Raw genomic sequence first — 11,827 nt, 5'->3', positions numbered from 1 at the left:
ATGAGCTCAAGAACATAGGAGTATGCCTTAGAACCCCACATCAGAACATAATCAGTAACATAGAAACGGCTACCACTGGCTCAACCCCTCCATGAAATCAAATCAATCATAGCAGAATGTAAGAAAATCCCCTAATGCTCAAGTCACAGTATCTTTTTCGCAAGCTTCACTTAACAACACTAGAAAGATTTAAACAAGAAACTTAGCTTTGGAGGGAGAATGGCTCTGGCCGAGGTGCCGTGCTGCCAGAGGCGGAAACGCTAGACGAGAGGCAGCGACCCGACGGCGGGGTGTCAAGAGCGGTGGCGAGCCGAGACAGCAGGCGATCCCGGCGTGCAGTAACGGCAACGGACCCTACCGTGTTCAGCCTAACCCCTGCGAACAGCGACGGCGTAAGCCTCGCGAAGCTGGATGCCTCCCCACTGGCCCTCGACGGTGGCGGCTCGACGAGCTCGCGGGAAGGGGGGACAGCACCGACGAGGGACTGCTGCCTCGACGCGACGGAGGGTGAATCGATGGTGATCCCACCGAGGAAACGGAGGAGCGCGGAGGGTCGCCACTTCCCTTCACTGGCGAGAACGAGACGGAGCCGATGGATGGGAGCACGGCAAGACTCGCCGTGGTTGGAAGGGACCGACGCGGCGAGGATATTCCCAAATCAGGGAGAGAGTTCGCCCTTGCAGGGATGAGCGAGAGTGAGACAACGCGTCGCGCGTCATCGGACCTCCGCCGGAGCTGGAGCTTCGCGGAGGGAGCGGACGTCGAAGAAACTAGGGCTTTCTCAATTTGGGGTTTTAATTTCGGAGAAAGGAGGAAATGAAGAATGGGGAAAAGCCGATGGAATCGGCTGATTGAGGAAGGGAGTATGTTTTCTTTTGGGCCTCTTTTAGAAAAGAATAAAAGAAAAGAGAAGTGGGCCGAAGGATACTTTCTGGGCCAGATTATTTCTAACTGGGCCTGAGAAATTATTTAGTAGGACCATTATTTTGGGTTGGAGCCATTATCTTAAGATTATTTCCAAGAGTTAATGGAATTAATTCCCTAAGCCACGGAAGAGTAGAAATATTAAACCGTGTAGAATAGCTTTTGATAAAATTTAAAGCGGGCTTTAATAGCCACAAAAAGTATTTTTAAAAATACTTAAGGATAATCCGGGAATATATATTATACCCAAACAGATCAGTCGGTTTCGGAACAAATTAAATCGCCGATTTAATTAAAGATTTTAGATCTCTAATATTTAGAAAGAAAGAGATAAAATAAAAGATCACGCTTAGGCATGCATTCATGCAAGATCAATGATTACTTAAAGCCTAATTTAAGTATATTATTTTTGAAAAGGGACGTCGTCGCTCGACGAGTAAATCTCAAGTCAGACAGTGCCCGTTTGAAAGAGTTAAGCAAACGAGGTGGGCTTTTCTATCCTACATTATGTGTGGGCTTTCTTTTTCAGAATTTATGTGAAAAGCATGATTATTTGAATGAGTTGTCATGCCATGTTTTATTTTGTGGTTGCCTATCTGGTAAATCGAATTCGGGTCCCAGTAGGTCAGTAAATCCTACTCGGACTAGTGTACACGTAGGGACCGTGAGCTAGCGCCAGGTTGGCCGGTCCGTGGGTCGTGAGCTAGCGCCAGGTTGGCCGGCCCAGTGGTCGTGGAATGTGGCCACATTCCCGACTCACGCAGCTGATATGGCATATCATCAGAAGTTTAAATGACTGCAGTCTATTTTCAGAAAGAAATAACAGATTTTAGTGACCGGGATAGATTTTCAGTAAAACCCCGCGTTCACTCAGCTTGGCTGACAACTAAAAGAAAAACAGTTTTCGGCATGAGCCCACTGAGTGCATCAAGTACTCAGCCCTGCATTTTGTTTTCCTTAATGTGCAGGTTGATTGTTGTCGAAGCCGAGGAGGTGTTGGGACAGAAGACCAAATAAGTAGGAAGGTAGCGGGTGTAGTATGTCTTCATACATATTACATCTGTCTTGGTACTCTTCCGTTGCGCAAATTCAGAACATTCATTTAACAAAGACAATTTCCCATAACTACTCTGATTCAGCATGATTTGTACCCTCAACACACTTCAGACAATGTTTCTTTTGATTTAAGCATCTTATGACGAGTTAAGACAGTTTCAGTATGTTTCAGTCGCGGTAAAGCTACACTTTCTTTGACTAGGGAGATGTGGTCGTGACACCTTTTTAAGGGGTAACTAACAATTTATAGTCTTCTTATTAGTTTTTTTAATGCTTACAAGTTTCTGCAATGTATTGGACACAATGAGCTAGTAAATTAACTATAGGATAGATGCTTTAAATTTGAATATTTTTTTAAGACCACTCAAAAAAGAAGTGAAACAAAGAATGAATAGATACCCTATTAAATTCACTCAAAAAATAAATCAAAAACACAATTTTTATCTATAAGAAAAATTCTACTGTAGTAAAGATAATACTAATAAAAAAAGTATATATAAATTATAAAATCATCACATGGTGGAGAGATGAAGTCAAGTCTCCTTCTTTCCCACTGCCGCATGACATCAATCCTCAAATCCAATTTGTAATTGCGAACCCTAATTTCAATTCTCCATCTTCAAATTCCTGCAATTCGCACTTAACTAGGAAATCATCGATTCTTCGTACTAAATTCCGCCTGATAACCCAAAAGTTTGACGAGTCCTCCATTGAACATGAAAATTGAGAATGCAGTTTGAAGAAAATTAGTCTTTTACCATCAGAGGCTCGTGTTTCTTCTAAAGGTTTGTATTTTAAAGCTCATGCTTCCATTTTTCTGCTCGCACCTTGTTTATTCGGGTTTAATTGGCAAATTTCCTGCCGTTTCACGTGTTTTTATATCCATATTTGATCAATGGAGGATATTTGCGAAATTTTAATGTGCGAATTCTCTGTTTTTGCTAATTATATGAGCTCATTTTGCTTATGTGGCTACGCCTTAGAATCCTGGCCGTTAATTCGAGGGGTGAATTGAACATTTTTTTGGTATAAATAGCTGTTCACACCACTCCTTACTCTTCATCTAGAACTTACTATATGCGGGTTTAGATGGGTGTTCCAATTTTGTCAAGTTGTCCTAGTGTGGACAATGTAGTCGCGATGAAAAAAATTCAGTCTTGTACGATACAAATTGGGTTCGGATGTCTCCTTACACCGTCCGGTGGTTAAGATGATGTGGGCTCACCTTTGAAATAGCTCAAGAACAAGTTTCTGTATTCAGATTATCTGACTAACCTTTTCCATGTACGTGTTTGTGCGAATGCATGCAATACTGATAAGATCTTCGAAGATTCACTAGTATCGTTGTAAACCTTGGCATAGTGGAATGACCGATGTCTGCAGAACTCAGTACTATTATTTTTCCGTTTAAAACTTTAGGTTTCTTGATTTTTATAAATTTTACTTTTAGTTCAGGTGGGATTATGTTCCTTACGTCATGCATTAACGTCCAACTATTTTCCTTACTTAAGTGGGTCTTGTAACTATCAATGCGTAATTACTGTTTCATCCACTACCTCTATCTTTCCATGTTTGTGTGTGGGGTTGTCGCCAAGGTGCTGACGTGTTACCACCTCTCTCTCAATTTCTCACCATGTTTGCGCGTGTGTGAGTTGTCTTATGTGGCTTATGTTTTTCTTATTCCTTTCTAAATTGCAGTACCCGATTTGCTTTGTGTAGTGGTCAGCTAGATACTCACTGGCCGGGCAAACTTTGAGCAGGACACAATGGGAAGCACTTTTAATCCTCAGATACTGGTTGACAAGCTATCAAAGCTCAACAGCTCACAGCAAAGTATTGAGAGTATCCTGCAATGCTATTAATTACTACTTATTCGAGATCTTTTGATAGATTTTAATTGGCATTTTAGTAGCTTTGATGTCTTGTTATCTATGATGGTTCCCTCCCCCCCCCCCCAAAAAAAAAACTCATTGGTGCTGTCTTGCTATGTATGGTAAAGTTGTGACTGATTGCTAACTTTTTCCTTGACATTTTCGAGCTCTGTCACACTGGTGCATTTTTCACATGAACAAAGCAAAACAAGTCGTAGAAACATGGGATAGACAGTTCCATAGTGCTCCTCGTGAGCAGCGCCTGGCTTTTCTATATCTTGCAAATGACATTCTCCAGAACAGTAGACGAAAGGGTGCAGAGTTTGTTGCAGAGTTTTGGAAGGTTTTACCAGATTCTCTTCGCGATGTAATTGGACATGGAGATGAATTCGCAAAGAGATCTGCTTTGCGCCTGGTATGTGTATCTTTTGTCCACTTTATGCGCGCATATATGGATCAGGGGAGAAGGTATCTTGTTTGCTGATTCCATTTTCTATTTATGGGTGTCAAGAAATGAAATGATTGAGACTTATGAAGGTTTAACCACAATATATTGAATCTTTGAGAGAGAGAAATTCTAAAACTAAATGCATAATTTCTGTTAACAAACAGTACAAGTAAAAGTTCAGGAAAGCCTATAGAAAATTGCATGAGTACTCTTAAATCTCCTTATTCGGTGTGTCTATTCTTGTTTGTTGGTGTTACCATGCATGCGATGTACATTGGTTGCATGAACGAAAAATTATTTGAAGGCACTTTCCAAATTCTTCCCCTCTTTAATATTTACTTCCATATAATTATTGGAATAATCTCATACGTATTTAATTCCAAGTTATTATGCTTCACAGGTTTCTTCACTTAATTTTAGTTAACACTTAAAAAAGAGATTGTTTAGTAGTTTATATTTATCAAACGTTTTGAAACTCTATGCGCTTGTTATCTTCTAGCACTCGTTTCATGTATGATTCTCTTACCTACAACAACTCAAAATGCAATTTCAGTTATATGAAAATAAATTTAAGCCCAGTGTTTATAAATCTGTATGTATGTCTGTTCGTCGTGTTGCAAACAGAGGGAGAAATTGGTTTAAATTTTTTTCTTGGTGGTATTCATTTCTCAGAATTATTTACAACAATTTACTTGAAAAGTCCAACTCTATTTACTTATCATCTGCAGATTAGTATATGGGATGAGAGAAAAGTATTTGGCTCGAGAGGACAAATTCTTAAGGAAGAGTTTGTAAAAAAAGAATTGGACAATGGCAATAAAACTCGGAAGCTTATCGGACCTAAACTGGTACTTCTTAAAATGGCAAATGCTTTCACAACTACATGGTTTGTGTATTTTATTTTCCAATAATTGCTTGTTCTTTCCTTTATATACAGCAGCCGGTTGGCGGTAATTCATTGGAAAAACTAGTTTCTGGTTTTGAAGCCGTCTCTAGCAGTCGGGTGGATGAGGATGCCATTTTTACCAAATGTAGAAATGCCATCACCTTTGTTGAAAAAGTGGAGAAAGATGTTGAGGGTGATTCTCAATTAGGTACGTATGTTTTCATTCTCATGCGCCATTGTTGATCATATCTGACAAAACCCCGAACATCTTTCATTTATAATATACACGATACCATTAATTTATATAGTTTATCGTCTTCATTTTCTTGCCTTGCATGTACTTTGTCCATCTTGTTTGAATTAGCTCCTTCCCATTGATGAAAGAACAGATAGGGAACTTGTCTTTTCAGAGCTGTCCCCAGCCAGAAATATAGTGAAATCACCTTTTGTGGGGAAGATTATGCCTCAATTTTTTAGAGTTTGAAATAATAATAATAAAAATAATAATATTAACCATCATCATCTTGCAATGGTGTTGACAACTGAGCCTGTATCTATGGAAAATATTGAGCAGGCCATGTCAAGGGTGGTATAGGTGATGAGCTCAAGGAGCAGCATGCCGTTCTAAGGGACTGCATCACGCAACTTGCTGTTGTTGAATCTGCTAGAGGAAACCTCGTATATCTCTTACGGGAGGCTCTGCAGGAACAGGTATATTTCTTGGAACAATAATTGGTTGTCTTGTTTTAATTTTTTCTTACATCTAACTTTGAACTGTGCTCATATTGTTAATAGGTCTATAAGCTGGATCAAGTCCGAGATCAACTTCAGGTATACGATGCTCGTTTATTGTTGCTGAACTTTGCATAGTTAATGGAGTACTTATTAAGGATGCTTAGAACTGGATCATCACTATTGAACTGAATCTCGTTTTACTCAATGATTCCACTTTTTGGAGTGATTAAGAAACTTCCAGACCGTTATCATTACTATTTTCGTTATCTACGTGTACACACATATAGGTAGCTGAATCTGACCATACAGCCCTTGCATTATCAGGCAGCGCAGACTCGTTCAGAGCAGGCCGGTAATATCTGCAAGCAACTTCTTGGCGGCAATGGTGATGGACAGATTATTGTCGAGCAGAGTAGAAACGCAGTGCCAGTGTCACAGATGCCGCTGAAATTGATACCTGCAGCCGGGGAGCAGACAGCCTCAGTGACCTACACCCTGCAGGCACCCGCTCCTGGAAATTCAAGCCACATCAAAGAAGAACCGAAATCCGCAGCAGCTGCAATGGCAGCAAAACTCACTGCATCGCCGTCTTCTGCCCAGATGCTGACCTTTGTGCTCTCATCTCTTGCGTCAGAAGGAGTGATCGGAAGCTCCATCAACGAGCCCCCTGAGAAGAAGGCTAAGCTCGAGAACGAACACCCTTCATACGTTCCTCAGAACTCCCCGACTCTAGCCTTTGAGCAAAATCTGCCGGTCACTTCCCAGGAGATGAACTCCAACGAGCCCCCACCGCCGCCATCGTCTCCGCCTCCCATGCCGCCATTGCCACCACCACCTATGCAATCTTATCCGGTGCCCCAGTACATGCAAACCGCGATGCCAATGCTCAGTTGCCAATACACCTACAGCCCGAGCCTGCAGCCGCCGCTACCTCCACCTGGTTACACCCCAGCCGCCCCTCCGGCAACTGGAGTTTCTCCATTTGCTCCTCCGTCGAATGCTTATCAAAATTTTCCACCGGAAGGGGGTTTCTATGGCCAGCCGTCGTCTCTACCGATGGCCCCGATGAGCCGTCAGTAGAACGACGGCCCGACCGATGGCCTGTGTCTGAATATGACCATGGAGTTTAAGATAAATTAGTTAAGCCTCGTTTCCATTATACAGTAGCAATGTGGAGAGATTTGGATTGGGTATATAGTGATTTGGAAATTGTAATTTAGGTTGTTTGTAACTTAATTTCTACAATATCTTTGGAGTTTAGGAGTTAGGGAAGTTTCTGTTTAAATTCTGCGTTAGTATTTGAATTAATCGTGATGTATCCATCCATATATATATATATATATATATATATACATATAGGGTTGCGTTAAAGATAGAACCATTCTTAAGTGTAGAACCTAGAACTCTACATATTTTATTCATTGGATGAGGAAAAAATGACGGTCAAGATTAAAAATCATACATATTAGACTATGTTTTCACGACATTCCGGACTCAACATGTGAAAAAACTCACATGTTGATGGAAGAATGAATGAAACGAAGAAGAGTCCATGCATGCTTTATTTTTTCACTTATCTGCATTCACCCATTAATAATAGTTTTGGTTGTAATGAGAAGTTGTTGTGCAAATCAACACCATTGGATTAAAAGATCTAACGACCTCCGTTTGGCATTTGTTCTACGTTTAAGAATGGTTCTACGTTTAAGAATGGTTCTACCTTGATCACAATCCTATACATATATATATATATATATATATATATATATATATATATATATATATATAGGCCGTGTATGATTTCATCAGTTCATTACGCGGACTATTTGATAAGTTGGTATCTATCGTCGTTATTGAGTCAGTGTAGCTTTTGTATCTTTTCAAGACTCCGAAGACAAATCAATTCATTCAAAAATATACTATTTGAAGGAGAAAATGATGAAAGAAGTGTGGATTAATGTGTGTAGAATGGCATCTTTATAGGAGAAAAGGAATAAAAATATAAAAACTACAAATCGTAAGGAGATGTTTATGATTGACATATCTTTTCTAGTGTTTTTGTACGCATCCGACACGTATTTTGCTCGGTGCATGTTTTGAGCACGTTGCCGCATGATCTATTTTTGGAAAAAGAAATGACAATATAATAAGAAAATAAAACTTAAAAAAAAAAAAAGGAAATGAAAACTGATAAACCCCGGCCTATAGGATAGAACTAAAAAACCGGAAAAACAGAAGTGGAGAATCCACTGCATAATTCCTCAAGATCTGTTCTAGGGTTCCTCAATTTCGAAGTGTAATTGACGCATTAACTTTGAAAAATTCCATCATTTTTGGTTACCATCTCCAATTTGAACAGGTTTTCTATTTCCCCCCTTTTTTGCGGTTGGCGGGGGAACGATTTGGAATTTGAGGGTTTTGGTTTTCTTGGGAAAGAATTGGGTTTGGTTTTCGAGAATTGTGAGGATATTGGAGAAAGCAAATGCCGGAGGAGGATTTGGTAGAGCTGAAATTCAGATTGTACGATGGATCAGACATCGGTCCGTTCCGATATTCGCCGGCGTCGACTGTTGCTATGCTGAAGGAAAGAGTTGTCGCAGAGTGGCCTAAAGGTTAGCTTAAATCTTCAATTTTTATGCTCTATTTGAATTTTGGAGCTAGAACATGAGCTTGTTTCATTTGATTTTGTTGTCTTCTATGTTCAATTTTCCTTTTGTGCTTTTGATTGAGGGAACATAGTAAATATTTAAGGAAGTTTTTCTCTAATCGTTTTAGTAGTTATAAAAAATATGTTTGAGTTTATGCCCATTGATTAAATAACTTATGATTAAACGCTCTGTGATTTTTATGCGTAAATGGTAAAAATTATTGAAATGTTAAGAATTCGTGTGATTATAAGAATCTAAAGCAGGGAAATTTTAAATGAAGTTGTGGTTTTCGAGCGCATGAGCAATTGAGTTTCAACTTTCAAAGACCTGTATAAGTTTATGCCATTTGATTAAGTATCGTATGATTAAATGCCCTTTAATTTTTATGCTAAAATGTGGTAAAATTTATTGAAATGTTATTAGGGAGTAGCTCCAGGATTCACGTGATCGTAAGAATGTATTAGTAGCTCCAGAATTTGTGTGAATGAATGAAGTTGTGGTTTTCGAGCACATGGTTTCAGAGACTTGAATTAGTTTAATGCATACGTTAAACCATAAATGTAATGTAATTGGGGCAGTTTTGCTTATTATCAGATAAGAAAGTTACCCCAAAAGCAGCAAATGATGTGAAATTAATAAGTGCCGGGAAAATTTTGGAGAATAACAAGACCGTTGCACAGTGCAAGACGCCATTTGGAGAGCTGCCTAATGGAGTTATCACCATGCACGCTGTTGTACAGCCATCGGTAGCAAAAGCTAAGACGGGTAACTTACTACCTTTTTTACTTATTTTTTATGATGCAAACCTGATTGTTAGTCATAAATCATAAGTTCAGATGCTGTAATTGTGTCTTCATATTTCCTGCATACTTGATTTTGCCTACAATGTTTTAACTTGTAGATTTTGAGCTTTTAGTCATGTGGAGCTGTAAACTTTTGCACATAGGTTTCTTGAATAAGATACTATGCTCGAAAGTAAATCTATGGTTTCAGCATAAATTTGTATGCGCTCGGTACTTTGCTTATCACACAAGTTGGAATGATGTTATGATGATCACATTACAAATATAGCTATGACATTGACTAAAACTCCTAAAAATGGAAGTCGAGGACAGGGGATGGTTGGATCTAGGGAATACTTGGACACCTGAGAAAAGAAGCATACAGTCAATGTGGATTTTGAAATTTTTGGCATGTTTGAAGGTTCAATAATATGAATATATCCTGGTCTTGGTGTAGGATAATGATAGTTATAGATAATATTGTGCAAGTTAAGTCGTTAAAGATAATGCCGTGTACTAGTATAGAAGAATTTAGCCAATTAGGCCCCTCGTTTACTTTGCGTGATTAACCTGGATAGAAAAATGAACAAAAATTCCAGTCTGATCCAGTGTTTACTTTGTTGGATAAAAACTAAGGATATCTCGAGGCCGTGGATTATTTTTATTACCTGAAAAGATTTTAGCTAAATTTTTATCTTGCGAAACTGGTGGATTAGAAGGATCCTTACAATGAAAATACACTATTCCTATTTTAAAAGACCAACCAACTCGAATTCATACCCTCATTCGGCCACATATGGTGATTATCATTGCTAGTTGCTACACGAATTGCAATGCTCAACCCATTCCAATCTATTACAGTAGTGAGTACATTTTTATGATATAACATTTATATTCCTTCTATGCATATTTGTGCATAAAATATGCTATTAAGCCGGGGAATTTTCTCCTTTTATTCATCTATTTTCCACCTGCGTTTCTTTCTAAATCATCATTTCCTGAATAAATTCATCACGACACAGACCCTCAATTGTTTATTGTTTTTTTCCCTTTTCCTATTTATGATAGCATAATTGATGCACAAAGATACGTAGAAGGAAGATACATGTTACTCCGTATCATAAAAATGTAGCCGAGCATTGCGCTTCCTATAGCAATGAGAATCACATTATATGGCCGACTGGGGGTATGAGTTTGGGTTAATTGGTCTTTTACAATAGAAATAATGCATCCTCATTGTAAGGATCATTATAATCCCGCCATACGCGGGAATCTAACGTCAGTAGTCTTGTCTGGATTTCCTATACTATTTTCCTGTGAAAATTCTGGATTGTGCTTCAAATTAATCTCGTTTCTCGTGATACTATCATTTAGTCCTCAATATCCTCTTTCCCCAAAAGAGTTGCTGAAAGTTCCCATTGTGTTAACAGAGAAGAAGGTCGACGAGACTCCAAAGAAGAATGTATGTTCGTGTTCCATCTTGTGAGAGTGGAAGTTTGATTCAGCCACACAATAATTTGTAAACAGTACAATGCTCATAATTCAGTGTGTGTGTTTGAGAGCATTTATGTGTAAGAGTTGTTTGTCATGTATGCTTGTTTCTATAAAAAAATTGCTGCTTGTACATGTGTAGGTGCAGAACCTTTACATACTATGAGAATACATCATCTTTGGGCTCTTCCCTCCAGTACTTATCTTGAAGGTCTTGATCAGACTGAAATTTCTCCACTTGGTTCAGTATTTCTTTTGTTGTTACTGTCACTCCCATCATTTGGTATTATCACTGTCTATATATATATGTATAAATACTACTATTATGCTACGTACATTAGGTGATTAGTATCGATGAGCTTCTCTCATTTGATCTAAGTTGCCACTATTTGTTTTGTTTTGTTTTGTTATGTACATTTGGTTTGATCTGAATACCTGAAGAATTATACTACTAGCAACTATCTGTTTCATGACATTTTTTGTAAATTGGATAGTGGAATTATTGGGTGGATTGCATTGAATGTCCATTTGTATAGATATTCATAATTTCGAAAAAGACCTTTGCGATGGAAATTCGCTACGCAACCAATAATCCATTTTATTTTTGATATTCGATGAAATTCATTAGTTATTGAAACTATTGGGCTCCCATTTTTGTCACATTCTGAAATATAAGTATAACAATTTACAATCATAATCCCTCCCTTATGTGAAATTAATTCTTTATTTATCTGAGATGTCCCAAAACTTAGCTTAGTTTCATAATCAAACTTGCATAACAATATTTTTTACTAAAATAACATTACATATGATTATGGTTTCTAAATAAATGACAAAATATAACATTTAAATTTCAATTATGCTTGTTAAATACTCCATAATATTATATGCATTTTATTAAGAGTACTTAAATGAATACTTATAATGGAAAAATATGAATATCTCTGTTTTTGGTATTATACGTACGGAGGTATTATTTTTACAAT

The 11,827-nt window shown here is 38.2% G+C and overlaps 2 protein-coding genes across 5 annotated transcripts; both read left to right on the top strand.

Annotated features, from left to right (window-relative positions):
* The first annotated feature begins 2,513 nt into the window (after positions 1 to 2,513).
* On the top strand, positions 2,514 to 7,205 carry LOC121756552 (regulation of nuclear pre-mRNA domain-containing protein 2-like). Of its 4 annotated transcripts, none has more exons than XM_042152137.1 (8): positions 2,514 to 2,765; positions 3,741 to 3,822; positions 4,019 to 4,266; positions 5,028 to 5,147; positions 5,237 to 5,393; positions 5,760 to 5,896; positions 5,981 to 6,016; positions 6,245 to 7,205. In XM_042152137.1, exons 2-8 carry the CDS (start codon positions 3,747 to 3,749, stop codon positions 6,998 to 7,000), a joined length of 1,530 nt encoding a protein of 509 aa, XP_042008071.1. In that variant the 5' UTR covers positions 2,514 to 2,765; positions 3,741 to 3,746; the 3' UTR covers positions 7,001 to 7,205. The 4 variants fall into 4 exon arrangements, with proteins under 4 accessions (XP_042008071.1, XP_042008063.1, XP_042008079.1 ...); XM_042152129.1 differs by having other exon boundaries at positions 3,700 to 3,822; XM_042152145.1 differs by having other exon boundaries at positions 3,679 to 3,822; positions 5,240 to 5,393.
* Positions 7,206 to 8,101: 896 nt separating this feature from the next.
* LOC121756575 (membrane-anchored ubiquitin-fold protein 3-like) lies at positions 8,102 to 11,078 on the top strand. Its single transcript, XM_042152157.1, has 3 exons — positions 8,102 to 8,532; positions 9,163 to 9,333; positions 10,781 to 11,078. The coding sequence occupies exons 1-3, from the start codon at positions 8,403 to 8,405 to the stop codon at positions 10,834 to 10,836; spliced, it is 357 nt and encodes a 118-aa protein (XP_042008091.1). The 5' UTR covers positions 8,102 to 8,402; the 3' UTR covers positions 10,837 to 11,078.
* The last annotated feature ends 749 nt before the right edge of the window (positions 11,079 to 11,827 follow it).

This window comes from Salvia splendens, chromosome 1, assembly GCF_004379255.2.
Source record: "Salvia splendens isolate huo1 chromosome 1, SspV2, whole genome shotgun sequence".
NCBI classification, from domain to species: domain Eukaryota; kingdom Viridiplantae; phylum Streptophyta; class Magnoliopsida; order Lamiales; family Lamiaceae; genus Salvia; species Salvia splendens.
Note: the sequence above shows the minus strand (reverse complement) of the source record. Positions and strands in the feature narration are given on the sequence as shown.

What these genes read in the sequence shown, in the direction of transcription:
- LOC121756552 (XM_042152137.1), top strand. Translation starts at nt 3,747, where the DNA reads ATGGGAAGCACTTTTAATCCTCAGATACTGGTTGACAAGCTATCAAAG. An exon ending in AGCTTATCGGACCTAAACTG is followed by an intron (nt 5,148 to 5,236) that starts GTACTTCTTAAA and finishes CTTTATATACAG; the next exon opens with CAGCCGGTTGGCGGTAATTC. An exon ending in GGGAGGCTCTGCAGGAACAG is followed by an intron (nt 5,897 to 5,980) that starts GTATATTTCTTG and finishes TATTGTTAATAG; the next exon opens with GTCTATAAGCTGGATCAAGT.
- LOC121756575 (XM_042152157.1), top strand. Translation starts at nt 8,403, where the DNA reads ATGCCGGAGGAGGATTTGGTAGAGCTGAAATTCAGATTGTACGATGGA. An exon ending in TGTCGCAGAGTGGCCTAAAG is followed by an intron (nt 8,533 to 9,162) that starts GTTAGCTTAAAT and finishes GCTTATTATCAG; the next exon opens with ATAAGAAAGTTACCCCAAAA. An exon ending in GGTAGCAAAAGCTAAGACGG is followed by an intron (nt 9,334 to 10,780) that starts GTAACTTACTAC and finishes TTGTGTTAACAG; the next exon opens with AGAAGAAGGTCGACGAGACT.